The 18,787-nt window shown below is 36.0% G+C and overlaps 1 protein-coding gene across 31 annotated transcripts in view; it reads left to right on the top strand.

The window, feature by feature from the left end:
• Window positions 1-454: 454 nt before the first annotated feature.
• MUC19 (mucin 19, oligomeric) overlaps window positions 455-18,787 on the top strand; it is a 301,846-nt gene continuing 283,513 nt past the window's right edge. For 29 of the 31 annotated variants that reach the window (XM_032347777.1, XM_032347779.1, XM_032347783.1 and 26 more), the window contains exon 1: window positions 17,163-17,406. In XM_032347777.1, coding sequence (XP_032203668.1) covers window positions 17,178-17,406 — 229 coding nt within the window. In that variant the 5' untranslated portion in view covers window positions 17,163-17,177. Of the gene's footprint in view, window positions 564-11,912; window positions 11,946-15,037; window positions 15,065-16,829; window positions 16,851-17,162; window positions 17,407-18,787 lie in introns of those variants that run through there. The other 2 variants (XM_032347804.1, XM_032347806.1) reach the window with 1 other exon arrangement.

An 18,787-nucleotide genomic window follows, 5' to 3' on the forward strand; every position in this document is an offset into this window, starting at 1 on the left:
GAAATACCCTTTAATATATTGATAAGAAAAGAGTTCTTTGTTTCAAGGTAGGTTAATGTTTAAAGTACATTTTGTTGTTAAGGGATAGACAATATTACAATATTTAATCAATATTTAATCACACTATTTGAGTTTCCTGAGGTATTAAGACTTTTGCAATGATTAATAGGGTACAGACAAATGTATATTATTGGCATATTTGGTTTTTAATCCTGGGGCTTTTATTTCCTGCCTTTCCTGTTTGCACAGGGTGGCAAGAAGGTATGCTTTGGGTTTGGTGTGAGCTGGACTTGATCCAAGGTAGAAGATGGCATGAATAAAACACTAAATTGACTTGAAACAAATTTCATCTTTGGCATACTATAATATTTATCTTGCTCTATCATCACCACACCTAGCTCATTATGAGAAACTGTGGTAAGAGTAGGTATAAAAACTTCTGTAAGAGGGTCCCTCACGGATCTGGTTCTCATGATGACTGGTCCCCATTTCTAGGTCCCAAATCACCACCATGAAGCTGATCTTTTTGTATTTGGTTGTGGTCCTTTGCATCTTCTGCAAAGGTAAGGTACTAATTTAAAGAATCATTTCAAATTTGGTAAACATGTGTATATGCTTGCTTAACTGCTTAGTTTCTCTACTTCAAACTTTTTTCTCCATCAGAAAACTTTCCTGTATCTCAGTAGGTTAATAAGTAAGGATACTGGGATTCTAAGAAAACTAGGTTTTCATCCTATTCAGCTTTAATAAACCTATCTTAAGGAAATATTAATGAACAGGTTACTCAAGATGTGTTATTTTTGCTGTCTATTTTTATCACAGTTTATCTTTTAATGACCCTATCTTGAACTTAAAACTGCATTTATATTAAAGACCCACACTTGTAATTGAAATTTTCACAAATCATGAAAGTATCACCAATTAAAAGACTGGTTTATCACAATTTTTTTTTGTAGAGAAAACATTTTTTTAATTGTTATATTGTTCTTGATATAGTATGAGAAAACAGTTCTTTTTTTTTGAAATACCATTTTTAAAAAAAATTTCTATTCAGCGTACCAGTATTCATTGTTTTTTGCACCACACCCAGTGCTCCATGCAATCCGTGCCCTCTCCAATACCCACTACCTGGTTCCCCCAACCTCCCACCCCCTGCCCCTTCAAAACCCTCGGATTATTTTTCAGAGTCCATAGTCTCTCATGGTTCACCTCCCCTTCCAATTTCCCTCAACTCCTTTCTCCTCTCCATCTCCCCTTGTCTTCCATATTATTTGTTATGCTCCACAAATAAGTGAAACCATATGATAATTGACTCTCTCTGCTTGATTTATTTCACTCAGCATAATCTCTTCCAGTGCCGTCCATGTTGCTACAAAAGTTGGGTATTCATCCTTTCTGATGGAGGCATAATACTCCATAGTGTATATGGACCACATCTTCCTTATCCATTCATCTGTTGAAGGGCATCTTGGTTCTTTCCATAGTTTGGCGACTGTGGCCATTGCTGCTACAAACATTGGGGTACAGATGGCTCTTCTTTTCACTACATCTGTATCTTTGGGGTAAATACCCAGGAGTGCAATTGCAGGGTCATAGGGAAGCTCTATGTTTAATTTCTTGAGGAATCTCCACACTGTTCTCCAAAGAGGCTGCACCAACTTGCATTCCCACCAACAGTGGAAGAGGGTTCCCCTTTCTCCACATCCCTTCCAACACATGTTGTTTCCTGTCTTGCTAATTTTGGCCATTCTAAGTGGTGTAAGGTGGTATCTCAATGTGGTTTTAATTTGAATCTCCCTGATGGCTAGTGATGATGAACATTTTTTCACGAGTCTGATAGCCATTTATATGTCTTCATTGGAGAAGTGTCTGTTCATATCTTCTGCCCATTTTTTGATATGACTGTCTGTTTTGTGTATGCTGAGTTTGAGGAGTTCTTTATAGATCCTGGATATTACCTTTTGTCTGTACTGTCATTTGCAAATATCTTCTCCCATTCCGTGGGTTGCCTCTTTGTTTTGTTGACTATTTCCTTTGCTGTGCAGAAGCTTTTGATTTTGATGAAGTCCCAAAAGTTCATTTTCGCTTTTGTTTCCTTTGCCTTTGGAGATATATCTTGAAAGAAGTTGCTGTGGCTGATATCGAAGAGGTTACTGCCTATATTCTCCTCTAGGACTCTGATGGATTTCTGTCTCACATTAAGGTCTTTTATCCATTTTGAGTTTATCTTTGTGTACAGTGTAAGAGAAGGGTAGAGTTTCATTCTTCTACATATAGCTGTCCAGTTTTCCCAGCACCATTTATTGAAGACTGTCTTTTTTCCACTGTATATTTTCTCCTGTTTTGTTGAAGATTATTTGACCATAGAGTTGAGGGTCTATTTCTGGGCTCTCTACTCTGTTCCACTGGTCTATGTGTCTGTTTTTATGCCAGTACCATGCTGTCTTGGTGATCACAGCTTTGTAGTAAAGCTTGAAATCAGGTAACGTGATGCCCCCAGTTTTATTTTTGTTTTTCAACGTTTCCTTAACGATTCAGGGTCTCTTCTGATTCCATACAAATTTTTGGATTATTTGCTCCAGCTCTTTGAAAAATACTGGTGGAATTTTGATCAGAATGGCATTAAACGTATAGATTGCTCTAGGCGGTATAGACATCTTAACAATGTTTATTCTTCCGATCCAAGAGCATGGAATGGTCTTCTATATTTTTGTGTCTTCTTCTATTTCTTTCATGAGTGTTCTGTAGTTCCTCGAGTACAGATCCTTTACCTCTTTGGTTAGGTTTATTCCCAGGTATCTTATGGTTCTTGGTGCTATAGTAAATGGAATCGATTCTCTAATTTCCCTTTCTGTATTTTCATTGTTAGTGTATAAGAAAGCCACTGATTTCTGTACATTGACTTTGTATCCTGCCACGTTGCTAAATTGTTGTATAAGTTCTAGAAGTTTGGGGGTGGAGTCTTTCGGGTTTTCCATATAAAGAATCGTGTCATCTGCGAAGAGAGAGAGTTTACTTCTTCATTGCCAATTTGGATACCTTTTATTTCTCTTTGTTGTCTGATTGCTGTTGCTACGACTTCTAATACTATGTTGAACAAGAGTGGTGAGAGTGGGCATCCTTGTCATGTTCCTGATCTCAACGGGAAGGCTGCAAGCTTTTTCCCATTGAGGATGATATTTGCTGTGGGTCTTTCAAAGATAGATTTTAGAAAGTTCAGGAATGTTCCCTCTATCCCTATACTTTGAAGCGTTTTAATCAGGAATGGATGCTGGATTTTGTCAAATGCTTTTTCTTCATCAATTGAGAGGACCATCTGGTTCTTCTCTCTTCTCTTGTTAATTTGTTCTATCACATTGATTGATTTGCAAATGTTGAACCATCCTTGTAGCCCAGAAATGAATCCCCCCTGGTCATGGTGGATAATCTTTTTAATGTGCTGTTGGATCCTGTTTGCTAGGATCTTTTTGAGAATCTTAGCATCCATATTCATCAGTGATATTGGTCTGAAATTCTCCTTTTTGGTAGAGTCTGTGCCTGGTTTGGGGACCAAGGTAACGCTGGCTTCATAGAAAGAGTCTGGAAATTTTCCTTCTGCTTCAATTTTTTGAAACAGCTTTAGGAGAATAGGTGTTATTTCTTCTTTGCAAGTTTGGTAGAATTCCCCAGGAAATCCCTAAGGTCCTGGGCTCTTGTTTTTTGGGAGGTTTTTGATCACTGCTTCAATCTCATTAACTAGATATCGGTCTATTCAGGTTGTCAATTTCTTCCTGGTTCAATTTTGGGAGTTTATAGTTTTCCAGGAATGCATCCATTTCATCTAGGTTGCTTAGCTTATTGGCATATAACTGTTGATAATAACTTCTGATGATTATTTCTACTTCCTTGGTGTTAGCTGTGATTTCTCCCTTTTTATTCATAATTTTATTAATTTGGGCTTTCTCTCTTTTCTTTTAGATTAGTGTGGCCAATGGTTTATTGATCTTATTGATTCTTTGAAAAAACCAGCTTCTAGGTTCATTGATACGTTCTACTGTGTCTCTGGTTTTTACCTCATTGATCTCAGCTCTAATCTTGATTATTTCCCTTCTTATGTGTGGAGTTGGTTTGATTTGTTGTTGATTCTCCAGTTCTTTAAGGTGTAGAGACAGCTGGTGTATTCTGGATTTTTAAATTTTTTTTGAGGGAGGCTTGGATGGCTATGTATTTCCCCCTTAGGACCGCCTTTGCTATATCCTATAGGTTTTGGAATGAAGTGTCTTGATTCTCATTGGTTTCCATGAGTTGTTTCAGTTCTTCTTTGATCTCCTGGTTGATCCAAACATTCTTTTTTTTTTTTTTTTTTTAAAGATTTTATTTATTTATTTGACAGAGAGAAATCACAAGTAGACGGAGAGGCAGGCAGAGAGAGAGAGAGAGGGAAGCAGGCTCCCTGCCGAGCAGAGAGCCCGATGCAGGACTCGATCCCAGGACCCTGAGATCATGACCTGAGCCGAAGGCAGCGGCCTAACCCACTGAGCCACCCAGGCGCTCGATCCAAACATTCTTAAGCAAGGTGGTCTTTAGCTTCTAGGGGTTTGAGTCCTTTCCAAACTTTTCCTTGTGATTGAGCTCCAGTTTCAAAGCATTGTGATCTGAGAATGTGCAGGGAATAATCTCAGTCTTTTGGTATCGGTTGAGTCCTGATTTGTGACCCAGTATGTGGTCTATTCTTGATAAGGTTCCATATGCACTTGAGAAGAATGCGTATTCTGTTGTTTTAAGGTGGAATGTTCTGTATATATCTATGAGGTCCATCTGGTCCAATGTGTCATTCAATGCTCTTGTTTCTTTATTGATTTTCTGCTTCAATGGTCTGTCTATTTCTGAGAGAGGCGTGTTAAGATCTCCTACTATTAATGTATTCATATCAATATGACTCTTTATCTTGATTAATAGTTTTTTTAAATGTAATTGGCTGCTCCCATATTGGGGGCATAGATATTTACAATTGTTAGATCATCTTGGTGGATAGTTCCTTTAAGAATGATGTAGTGTCCTTCTGTATCTCTGACTACAGTCTTTAGTTTAAAATCTAATTTATCTGATATGAGAATCGCTACCCCGGCCTTCTTTTGAGGCCCATTGGCATGAAAGATGCTTCTCCATCCCTTCACTTTCAGTCTGGGTGTATCTTTAGGTTCAAAATGGGTCTCTTGTAGACAACATATGGATGGGTCCTGTTGTTTTATCCAATCTGCAACCCTATGCCATTTTATGGGCGCATTTAGGCCTTTCACATTGAGGGTGATTGTTGATAGATATGTTTTTATTGACATTATGTTACCTTTGAAGTCTTTCTTTCTGTAGATTGTCTCTATATTTCTGTTCAATGGTATTCTTAGGATTTTTCCTCTTTTATAGAACCCCCCCTTAATATTTCCTGCTGTGTCAGCTTGGTGGTCGCATAGTCTTTTAAGCCTTGCTGGTCTTGGAAACTCTTTATCTCTCCATCCATTTTTAATGTCAGTCTTGCTGGATAAAGTATTCTTGGCTGCATGTTCTTCTCATTTAGTGCCCTGAATATATCTTGCCAGCCCTTTCTGGCTTGCCAGGTCTCTGTGGACAGGTCTGACGTTATTCTGATGGACTTTCCTCTGTAAGTAAGGAGCCTCTTTGTCCTAGCGGCTTTCAAGAGATTATATCTACAATTATGATTCCTCAATTTGACTATCAGGTGCCTTGATGTTTTTCTGGAATCTATAATCTTGGGTGGAGACCGTTCAGCCTCTAGTACATGAACGCTGATTCCATTTGCAAGATTGGGAAAATTTTCATGAAGAAATTGTTCCACTATATCTTCTAGACTTCTTTCTTTCTCTTCCCCTTCAGGGATTCCAATAATTCTGATGTTGGAACGTTTAATGGCATCATTTATTTCCCTGATTCTGTTTTTGTGTCTTCTAAGCTGTTTTTCAGTCTTCCTCCTGATCCTTTCTCTCTGTTTTTCCTCCAGATCACTAATTCTATCTTCTGTCTCAGTTACCCTAGCTTTGAGAGAATTTAGATTAGATTGGAACTCATTGAGAGCATTTAGCTTTTAGCTCTGTCCTAACATTGTGAACATTATCTCTGGTCGCTTTCAGTTCAGTCCTAATCAATTCCGTTTGGTCATCCATGGCTTTCTCCAATCTAGCTATTGCCTGGATAATTGTTAGCCTGAATTCTATTTCCAACATATTGTCTATGTTGATAGCCGTTAGCTCTGTTGCAGAAGGCCCATCCTCTGTATTTTTCTTCTGTTGGGCATTCCTCCTCCTAGTCATTGTGGTGAGAGGTGGCTGAACGGATGTAGCTAGATATATCGACCATGGTGCAGTCAAATTGTACCCTGGCACACGTCTGAACAATCAGGATTCCCCACCCAAACAAGAGAAAAAATAAAAGAAAAAGAAAAAAAGAGAGAGAGAGAGAGAGATAGGAAAGAAAGGGAAGATAAAAGAGGAGGTTCGGCCCAAATGGGCCCCAAGGTAAGATTTATGAAGTATACAAACAAAAACACTGAGAAAAGTATATGACAAGAGAAAAAAATTATATATATGCAAATAAAGGAAGAACCTCACCAAAAAGAACCCCAAGTGTAAGATTTATATACTATCAGGACAAACACAAAAACACAGAAACACTGCCCACTGGTGTCTTCTACTCCTGTAGAGATCCAGACGTATATAATTCTGATCTCAGGCTGATTTCGTGGGTGATCGGAGTTCTTTGGAAGGTAATCAGCTCAATTTAGGGTACAGGTTGAAAGGGCGCCTCCTCCTACTTCCTTGCCATCTTGTCTCCCTCCAAGGAAAAATCTAAATAAATAAATACAGGTACAATCATCTAAATATCATTAATGTAGTATTTCCAGACACTGTGGTGTAAGTTGGTATACACAGTTTGGCCACGGTTAACTTCGGACTCAGACTCCTCTCCTCTGTGGGGCATCTCTAGGCACACTGCCAGCGCCCACATGCTCAGGATCTCCCAAAGTCGCGCCTCTTCATCCGAGAAAACAGTTCTTAAGCTAACAACTTTCCTGAATAATTCATGAAGTCAGTTAGTTAATTTTGAAAATTAATTGAAAGGTAAGAAATCATTAATTTTGTTAATTAATAATTGAGCAAAATAAGAACAAACCTTAAAAACAAATGTATTACTTAGTTCTATTTCTGAACAGGGGCAGAAAAACAATAATGTCTACATATAAGGGGAAAGGTCAGCAAAAGGGAAGAGACTCATTCTATATCCTAAATTAAAAATCTATCTTCTAAATTTGGGAGTACAGTACATTTTACTTTTTTATGAAAAGACAGAATGTGGTATACTATGATTATTTATTGTGATTAAGAGAAAAGACATCTATCCTTAATCCAATTACCTGAGAAATCATCTGATAGACCATTAGAAAATGATTACTTCAAGTAATAGTGACTTTCATAACCTTTTTAATTAATTAATTAATTTTTATTAACATGTAATCCATTATTTGTTTTAGGGGTACAGGTCTGTGAATCATCATGCTTACACAATTCACAGCACTCATCAAAGCACATATCCTCCCCAATGCCCATCACCCAGTCACCCCATCCCACCTAGTCCCCCTCTTCTCCAGCAATCCTCAGTTTGTTTCCTGAGATTAAGTGTCTCTTATGGTTTGTCTCCCTCTCTGGTTTCATCTTGTTTCATTTTCCCCTTGCTTCCCATATGATCCTCTGTCTTGTTTCTCAAATTTCTGATATCAGTGAGATCATATGATAACTGTCTTTCTCTGCTTGACTTATTTCACTTAGCACGATACCCTCTAGTTGCATTCATGTCCTTGCAAATGGCAAGATTTCTTTTTTTGATGGCTGTGTAGTATTCCATTGTATATATCTATACCACATCTTCTTTATCCATTCATCTGTTGATGGATATGTAGGCTCTTTCCATAGTTTGGCTATTGTGGACATTGCTGCTATAAACATTGGGGTACATATGCCCCTTTGGATCACCACATTTGTATCCTTAGGGTAAATATCCAGCAGTGCAATTGCTAGGTCATAGGGTAGCTCTATTTTCAACTTTATGAAGAACCTCCATACTCTTTTCCAGAGTGGTTGCACCAGCTTGCATTCCCACCAAGAGTGTAGGAGGGTTCCCCTTCCTCCACATCCTCGCCAGCATCTGTCATTTCCTGCCTTGTTAATTTTAGCCATTCTGACTGGTGTGAGGTGGTATCTCATTGTGGTTTTGATTTGTATTTCCCTGATGCCAAGTGATGTGGAGCACTTCTTTGTGTGTCTGTTGGCCATCTCAATGTCTTCTTTGCAAAAATGTCTGTTCATGTCTTCTTCCCATTTCTTGATTGGATTATTTGTTCTTTGGATGTTGAATTTGATAAGTTCTTCATAGCTTTTGGATACTAGCCCTTTATCTGATATGTCATTTGCAAATATCTTCTCCCATTCTGTCAGTTGTCTTTTGGTTTTTTTGACTGTTTCCTTTGTTGTACAAAAGCTTTCGATCTTGATGAAGTCCCAACAGTTCACTTTTGCCCTTGTTTCCCTTGACTTTGGGGATGTTTCTAGGAAGAAGTTACTGCAGCTGATGTCACAGAGGTTGCTGCCTGTGTTCTCCTCAAGGATTTTGATGGATTCCTGTCTCACATTGAAGTCTTTCATCCATTTTGAGGCTATTTTTGTGTGTGGCATAAGGAAATGGTCCAATTTCATTCTTCTGCATGTGTCTGTCCAATTTTCCCAACACTGTTGAAGAGACTGTCTTTTTTCCATTGGACATTCTTTCCTGCTTTGTCACTTAGTTGATCATAGAGTTGAGGATCCATTTCTGGGTTCTCTAATCTGTTCCATTGATCTATGTGTCTCTTTTTGTGACTGATTACAGCTTTGTAATAGAGATTGAAGTCTGGAATTGTGATGCCACCAACTTTGGTTTTCTTTTTCAGTGTTCCTCTGGCTATTCGGTCTTTTCTGGTTACATATAAATTTTAGGATTATTTGTTCCATTTCTTTGAAAAAAGCTGATGGTGTTTTGATAGGGATTACTTTAAAAGTGTAGATTGCTTTAGGTAGCATGGACATTTTCGCAATATCTGTTCTTCCAATCCATGAGCATGGAACGTTTTTCTATTTCTTTGTGTCTTCCTCAGTTTCTTTCATGAGAACCTTATAGTTTTCTTTGGTTAGATTTATTCCTAGGTATCTTATGGTTTTGGATGTAATTATAAATGGGATCAACTCCTCAATTTCTTTTTCTTTTGTCTTGTTGTTGGTGTATAGAAATGCAACTGATTTCTGTGCATTGATTTTATATCCTGACACTTTACTGAATTCCTGTATGAGTTCTAGCAGTTTTGGGGTGAAGTCTTCTGGGTTTTCCACACAAACTGTTATATCCTCTGCAAACAGTGAGAGTTTGACCTCTTGTTTGCCAATTCAGATGCCTTTTTATTTCTTTTTGTTGTCTGATTGTTGAGGCTAGGACTTCTATTACTATGTTGAATAGCAGTGGTGATACTGAACATCCCTGCTGTGTTCCTGACCTTTGGGGAAAAACTCTCACTTTTTCCCCATCGAGAATGATATTTGCTGTGGGTTTTTCATAGATGGCTTTTATGATGTTGAGATATATACACTTTATCCCTACATTGTGAAGAGTTTTGATCAAGAAAGGATGCTGTACTTTGTCAAAGGCTTTTTCTGCATCTATTGAGAGGATCATATGGTTCTTCTTCTTTCTTTTATTAATGTATTGTATCACACTGGTTGGTTTACAGATGTTGAACCACCCTTGTAGCCCAGGAATAAATCAGGTCTCAGCAAGAGACTGTTAAAGTCTCCTACTATTATTGTATTATTGTCAATGTGTTTCTTTGATTTTGTTATTAATTGGTTTATATAATTGACTACTCCCATGTTAGGGGCATAGAAATTTAAAATTGTTAGAGCTTCTTGTAGGACAGACCCTTTAAGTATGATAAAGTATCTTTCCTCATTTCTTATAGTTTTTGGCTTAAAATCTAATTTGTCTGATAGAAGGATTTCCTCCCCAGCTTTCTTGCGATGTCCATTAGCATGGTAATTTGTTTTCTACCCCCTCACTTTAAATATGGAGGTGTCTTTGGGTCTAAAAGTAGTCTTTTGCAGATAGTATATCAGTGGGGTCTCCCCCCCCCCATTCTGGATCCCTATGTCTTTAGATTGGGGGCATTTATCATATTTACATTCAGAAAGATATGAAAGATATGAATTTATTGCCTGTAGGGTGACTGTTACTGTATATTGTCTCTCTTCCTTTCCAGTCTATATTACTTTTAGGCTGTATCATTGCTTAGAGTACCCCTTTCAATATTTCCTTTAGGGCTGGTTTGGTGTTTGCAAATTATTTTAGTTTATGTTTCCTAGAAGTTTTTTTAATCTCTCCTTCTATTTTCAATGCCCGCCTAGTTGGATATAGTATTCTTGGCTGCATATTTTTCTCATTTAGTGCTCTAAAGATATCAATATACCTTCTGCCCCTCTCTCTCTTTCTTCTTCTGGGATCCCAATTATTCTAATATTGTTTCATCTATGGTATCACTTATTACTCAGAATCTCCCCTCATGATCCAGTAGTTGTTTATCTCTTTTTCTCAGCTTCTTTATTCTCTATCATTTGGTCTTCTATATCACTAATTCTCTCTTCAGCCTCACTTATCCTAGCAGTAATAAGCTCTGTTTTTGATTGCACCTCATTAACAGCTTTTCTTATTTCAGCTTTGTTAGATTTTTGTTCTTTTATTTCTCCAGAAAGGGATTCTCTAGTATCTTCTATGCTTTTTTTCCAATGCAGCTAGTATCTTTAAAATCAGCATTCTAAACTCTAGTTCAACATCTTACTAATGTCTGTATTGATTAGGTCCCTAGCAGTCAGTATGCCCTCTTGTTGTTGTTGTTGTTGTTCTTCTTCTTCTTCTTTTTTTTTTTTTTTGAGGTGAGTTTTCCACTTTGTCATTTTTTCCAGAGAAGAATAGATGAATGGGAGAACAAAATGCTAAAAGGGTAATAATGACCCCAGAAAAATGAACACTAAACATATCAGAAGAGGCCCAAAAGCAGGGGAAAAGAAAAATAAAATATGATCACGCTGGTGAATAAAACAGAGCCACACACTTAATTTGTGAAATATTTTGATCTGTTAGAAGAAAAAGTTTTGCTGTTTAAGCAACCATAACTGTACAAAAAAAAAAAAAAGAAAAGAAAATTAAAAACAATACCCTGGCTAAGTGGGGAAAAGATTTAGTAAAATGAACTATAGATCTGACATGAAATGGATACATATAATCAAGTATTATTTTTTCCCTTACTATTATATCTTTTCAGTAGGGTAAAATCTATACAATTGGTTGCCTTTTCCCTCCCTCCTCTTTCTTTCTTCTTTCCTTCCTTCCTTTCCTGTTTTTGTCTTTTGTCTAATTCACTGTTTGTGAATACACTAACCAGAAATGTTTAGGGGAAAATAAATGTAGTTGAAATTTCAACTGGAAAATATACTTTAGATTGACAGATGTAAAAGGTTTTGATAGTATGAAAAAGATATAAAGTACTGACTAATATAAATTTTGTGAATTTAATTTATTTGGCCATATATTTTTTTCAATAATGAGTTGACATTGAAAACTTTGATTTAGAGTTTGTTGATAGGTAAATGCATACCTAGACCTATATAAGAAAGCTCTCAATAAATTAATATTGAAAATCATAACTTTTAAATATAAAAAGTAGTTTTCATGAATTAAATTTAAAAGAATGGAAACAAGCAGAATATTATTTTCATTGTTTTAAAAAATGCTATAGAGAAATGTAAAATGACATAATTGTTATTGCTTTTTTCCTTTTTTTATAGATGGGGAAGCCCTATTATACAGAAAAAAATCAGGTCTGTATACTCCAGAAATTAATCTTTACTCTGAGATATCAAAGGCTTATTCTGAGCTTGCTTCTTTTGGAACACAGGGATTTTTTCCCCATGTTTATTGAGATATAATTGACATATAACATTGTGTAAGTTTAAGCTATATGACATGATTTGATACATGTTTATGTTGTAAAATGATTACCACAATTCAATACCGCTATCATTGTATATAATCACTTGTGTGTATGTATGTGTGTGTGGTGAGAATTTTTAAGACCTGTTCTCTTAGCAACTATTAAATATACAATACAATATTATTATCTATAGTCACAGTGCTTATACATTAGATTCCCCAGAAATTTTCATCTTAGAACTAGAAGTTTGTGCCCTTTAATCAACGTCTCCACATTTACCTCAACCTTGAACTCCTGGCAAACACCATTTTACTTTGTTTCTATGAGTTCGATGTTTTTAGATTCCACATACAAATGAGATTATATAATATTTGTCTTTCTCTGTTAGATTTATTTCTTGTAGCATAATGCCTTCAAGGTCCTTCCATGTTGTCCCAAATGGCAGAATTTTCTTTTCTTATGGTTGGATAGTATCCCATTCATGTATGTACCACACCTTCTTTAGCTATTCATCTGTTGATGGACATTTAGGTTGTTTCCATGTCTTGGCTATTGTGAATAATGGTGGAATGAACATAGAAGTGGAGATACCTCTTTGAGATAGTGATTTCATATGCTTTTGAATATATACCCAGAAGTGGAATTTGTAGGTCATATGCTAATTCTATTTTTATTTTTTGAAAAACTGCATACAATTTTTCTATGATAGCTGAACCAATTTACATTCTTTGCCAATATGGAATACAGAAAATTGATGTGTTTTATACACACTTGATTTGGGAATAAACTACAGTGACTCCTTACTCATTTATCCCACATGATTGTGAATACCTCAAAGATAGGATTTGGTCTATACTCTTTGTTCTGTATTCAGAAATGTTGAGAACAATGGCTTCAATGAAATAGACAAATCATACTTGTTTTGAATTAATGATATAATTTGGGATTATAGGTATGATTTGTTCTGCATACAAGAATTTTCTGTATAAAAAATAACCAAATCCTTTCCAAAGTAAAACTTCTGAAATGAACCACAGATACTCTTATCTTTTTACCTGAGAAGATGAGGGACTTGAGAACATATTCTAATCTTTTTCAGGGACACAAAAATGAATGCCAGTTATCATATTATATATCAGGCAATGATGCCCTCAGGATCTAATGCTGTGTGTAGGATAGTTAAGCCTTACTCTAAAGATGCTTTCTATGTTTCTGCTTTTGATTTTCCTTTCAGTCTTTTCATTTCTATTAAATATTTAACTCTATATCCTGATAGGGTTATTATATCTTTTTTTTTTTTTTTGCATCCGGGTACCAATTTTTATTTATTGCTTTCAGTCTAGTATTTGTTGTAAGACTTGTGTGTCCTGAGTGGGGCCCTGAGGGATTTTTTCTGATGGGAAAAGTTCTTGCATGGGTTTTGTAACATCTTTATTTGTTGTAAGAGGATTTGGGAATGGCTTTTGACTGCAGACTACATTTTAAATAAGTAGAAATTTCCAGGTTTTTAACCTATATGGAGAATGTTACCATTTAGTTTTCTTTTGAAGCATTTATATTAGGTGTCTCCAAACCATTTCTTCTTAGCCTTTGGCTAAATATGTGTAAATGTATTTATAAGTGTAATTACATACAACTTTGTTTTGGAAACAATTTGTCAGAACACATGGAAACTCTGTCTTTTAACTGGCTATTTCCTGTTTCACTTAATTTATGCCTATGTTTCTGGAATAGATTTGGCAACCATAAGTCCTGAATTTTTCAGGACAGTCCAATTTCTGAAAGTGTATCTTAGTGTCAGACCATATACTTTGACTTTTTATTTGAATAATACAGTCAGTTTGGGCTTAGGAAATTTGTGAAGATTATAGAGTATGGAGAAGCATTAAAAAAATCTGCAACCCATTAAGTACCAAACTAAAAATATTACCCAAAATATTTTTTGAGGATTATTGATTATGTAATCAACATATAATTTTATGCAAAATTCTATTGCCATTGTTAAATGTTTCATTTCACAAATTTCTTTTCTTTTTTTTTTTAAAGATTTTTAAAATTTATTTATCAGAGAGAGAGGGGGAGAGAGCGAGCACAGGCAGACAGAATGGCAGGCAGAGGCAGAGGGAGAAGCAGGCTCCCTGCCAAGCAAGGAGCCCCATGTGGGACTCGATCCCAGGACGCTGGGATCATGACCTGAGCCGAAGGCAGCTGCTTAACCAACTGAGCCACCCAGGCGTCCCTCATTTCACAAATTTCTTAAGAAAGTTCTCTGGAAAGCCAATGCTTTTTTTTATTTGATAAAATATGTTTATATCTTTAAATATAACAATACATGTGCTTATATGTAAATTGTCATTTGTTATAAATTTCTCATTCTTAGTGTGTTTTCGACTCAGCTATACTTACTATAATTTGACAATCTTGCAAATCGTGCTATTTACTTAAATGTGAAGAAAATTCACCTTGATAAACAATAACACTTAAATCATTTGTATAAAGCATGTACTTAGTTTTGTATCTAGTGGTACAATAGAAATTGTATCCATTTCATTCAAATTAAGTGGTTAGTTTCATCCAGTATTTTTTAAAAAAATCTTTTAACTAAAACTTCTGCATTTCACCAGCAGAATAGGAGTCAATGCTTTGCACCTTTTCAGTCATCCAAGAATTATTATTATTATTATTATTATTTATTTATTATTTTTTTGCTATGTTCTAATTCCTGAACCTAAGCTGTACTTTAAACTGTTTGGAGGACCAGTGGAGCCTTTTTCTTTTATGGGGGTGTTCTGGAGAGGTATAAATACACTATGATCAAAGGATAATTACCATATTCATGCCTGAATATTGGATTCAATGAGCACAGCTCTGTGGGAACACCTCCCAAGAACAAGAAATAGCTGCAGTCAAAATTCACTTTCTGTTGGCAAATCTGTCAGATAAGCTACTAATGACAGCAATTCTCCCTTTTTTCTTCAGATGGAAAAATTGCTGAAAGCACATCAGGTAAATTACTTTTATACTAAACAAAAATAAAGTGACAGTGCTTTTATTTGGAGAAAAGGTATATCTCTCCTGGAATTAGCATTAAAACATTTAAAATGAAATATTCCTTATTATAAGCAAAAATACTATAGTATGTTTTTGAATATTCTGGGTCAGATAGTTAAAAAAAACTAATCAACATTTATAAAGGTGGTGACATTTCAAATAAAAAATTGCTGTGGGGGCGCCTGGGTGGCTCAGTGGGTTAAGCCGCTGCCTTCGGCTCAGGTCATGATCTCAGGGTCCTGGGATCGAGTCCCGCATCGGGCTCTCTGCTCAGCGGGGAGCCTGCTTCCCTTCCTCTCTCTCTCTCTGCCTGCCTCTCCATCCACTTGTGATCTCTGTCTGTCAAATAAATAAAATCTTAAAAAAAAATTGCTGTGGTTACTTGCTTTTCTAAAATTTTTAAACCTGTAAGAGAAATGTGAATATAGATTTAAGGATTTACTTTCCTTAAGTAAGTACTTTGTATTATTGGACTAATTTCTTAGAGATCTGCTTTAATTAAAATTGATCCTGGCCCTGTTAGTTTTATTACAGATTCCCTCAGAAAACTGAATAACACTAAGTATAATCCATTATTTTGTTTCTCTATTCACGAAAATGAAAAATAAGCCACAGCAAACCAAGAGCATTTTATGGAATTTTTCTTAAATCTAAGAAAAGGATTTTTGCTTAAATCAATATAGATTTAATTGGATCTGGTCTAATGCATATAGTAGTCAAAATAGCCCAAGATTACTTTTATATGTTATTCTTATGTGATATTTTAGATCTGTGTCTTTCTACAACCTAAATACAATAAAATATAATTGGAAGATGTGTTCTTTGAGGTAAACAGAGACTGAGAATAAGCAGCAGGTCAGTTGTCCCATGAAGACAGCAAAGTCTGTCTTCACTTCGTCATAACTATGGATAAGACTGATTTGGTTTTACTATAATGATAGACCAAGAGCTTCTTTCCTTCCAAGAGTACAAAATCTGATTGTTAATTAGAATAAATTGGGTCATAGGAGTCTTGAACATTCTCCTAAAAGTCCTCATTTGAGAAGTTTGAGTGAGGCAAGGGAACACTTAGAATAATTTCCCGACAAAACTTATTTGTCAAGTTGTCAATTTGACAACTTATTCTCAGTCTCTGTTTACCTCAAAGAACACATCTTCCAATTATGTTGACTTCTCTGCCTTTGTTCTTTGCCCTCTGAGGAGAGCCGTGGCATGAGGAAGGCCAGACTGAGACTTGAGTGGTTCTGAGTAGGGATCCCTCTTTCTTGAGTCTAAGAGAGGCATTGTCAAAGGCCATTCTGATGGTAGGTCTAGGAGTCTAGTTGGGTTTGACTCAAAAGCTCCTAGGTTTCCTGCTACAGAATACTGCCTCATTTCTCTCTGCTTGGCATCAAGCAGATATTAAGATCTAATACCCAGACACCTGGGATACTGCAGTGAATAAAACAGGCCACAAACCTTGAGTTTATGGAGATTACAATATAGAAGAAGCAGACACTCAGTAAGCAGTAAACAGAAGTGGTAAACATGGTGTATTACAAGGTGATACAATCTCTGGAATAAATTATAGTACTATAATGATAATTGGGAATATTAGAATGGGGGTGGCAATTTTGAATTGTCAGAGTTTGCCTCATTGAGATGACACTTAGGCTGAGACTTGAAGGAAGTGAATGCTACAATTGGTAAGTAAATGTTCTCATTGTTTTTTTCTTTGTAGGAAAACAGAAAAGACAAGCAGGTATGTTATTTTAATTTTATCAGCTATTCCTAAGCCAAGGACAGTGTGGATTCAACACAGTAGAATATTTTGACCGGGGGAGTTTGGACACTGGAACTCAGGGCTTATCAATGGAGAGGAAGCAACAGGGAAGGTTTCTTCCCTAACTATAAGAAGACTGTCTAGTACACAGCAGTGAAATCTTCATAGCTCTTTTCATCGCTCTTTCTTGAAGTCTTAGAACTATTACAATAAAGTATGGGTATGGCTATGAAGGCAATAAGAAGTGTATGTTATTCCAAGGGCTGCCAGAATAACAGGGAATAACATGGCTTTCAGAGTGTCACAATGAAAACCCCTTTTTGCGCTCTTTATACTGTTTTCAAATATGATCTTCTGTCATTCACATTAGGTGGCTTTTTGTTCAGTAGTCTGAGCTTTGGTGACCCAAACAGAAGAAAGAAATCTCTTATTGATTCACTCCTTAACACTGGATATAATGCTCCAGGAGGGGCTGAAGATGGGTCGAGGAAACATCGAGATACTGATAGTTTAGTGTTAAAAAACACTCCGGCAGGTACTGTTAGAGAAAAATGCTTATTTAGGAAACAAGTGCTTTATTTCATTTTGGGTAGCCTGATAATCTTTGCATTATTAGCAGCGCATGGCCTTAATTAATAGTGGGGAATAGAAAGGCACTAATTCTAGGGCCTGAGACTGATGAATGAGACTGATGAATTCTGTCTTTAGAGAATTTTGGAAAAGATGTTTACATTAAGTTACATTTTTTTTCTGATCATTTTAGTTTTTCTATGTTATCTTTCTTCTTGGTGCTATTATGATGATCAATCATTTTTATGATATTTAATTACAGTACTTCCAGACCCCAAATTTGGTGCAAGTTTTCTCTACTCCCATTTTTGTCTCCAACCACAATTTATTTTCTGCCCTGGGATTCTGTCTTTAAATTGGATACTCAGTTTTATGAGTAATATTATAAAGTAGTGTTTGAAAACAGTTTGTGGTCTTCTATTTGGTTTTTTTTGAAAAAAAAAAATCAACTTTCTTTAGATGAGGCATGTTCTCTCTGGTTCTACACACTTCTCCCAACTGGCCACGTTTTACTTTACTTGCCTGGTCCGCAAATCTCTATAGTTCTTACCTGTGCAAAAATAGAAAAGAAGGAAATTCAATGAGGAAAATAACTTCAGTATTTTATATTGAAATTTAATATTTGAGTCAAAGTGGTGATAACTGAAAAGGGACAAACAGTTTGGGGTATAGGAGTGCAGTTTCCTGTCTGTCCAGCCATCTGTTTTGGGACTGACAAACAGTATGACTAATAAGTTCATGCAGATATGCTTGCTCTTGTTCACAATACTCAATTGTTCATTGTTTTGTCATGTTCTAAAGAAGACAGTGAAATTTATCTTAAGTGGTCCCAGTGCTTTAGTTTTCTTATGGAATTCTCAAACCTCATGATAAATTTTTTGCCATGTACACCCTTGGTTATACTGTATGGAATTATATATGGCAAGATGTATGGAGGGGAAGGGGACGATATTTTTGAAATGATAATGTAGGCCTAGTTCAAGCAATGTGTATAGATTAATTTCTTGTACATTATGAGTGAATGCAACTTTTTTTCTGATAGCAATTGTGTTTTTGTATGGCAGAGAAAAGCAAGTTAGCAAGTGGTTTTGCCAGCAGTATGTCTGGCGATATGACATTTGGTGGCACTGCTTCAAATCGAAATGACATTGGTAGGGGTCCATCTGGCCAAAGTGGATTTGATGTAAATGCAGTAAATGGATTGGGTGGCTCGAAATCTGCTGCCAGTGAAACAGGTATTCTAAGTTGTTTTTTAGTTTCTGCTTTTGACAGAAAAAAAAAATCAATTAACAAAGCAGGGAAGGTAGTGTTGTTTTGACCTAATTCAGTGTTAGAGAGAATGATTT

The sequence above is a fragment of the Mustela erminea genome, chromosome 6 (genome assembly GCF_009829155.1).
Source record: "Mustela erminea isolate mMusErm1 chromosome 6, mMusErm1.Pri, whole genome shotgun sequence".
Classification (NCBI taxonomy): domain Eukaryota; kingdom Metazoa; phylum Chordata; class Mammalia; order Carnivora; family Mustelidae; genus Mustela; species Mustela erminea.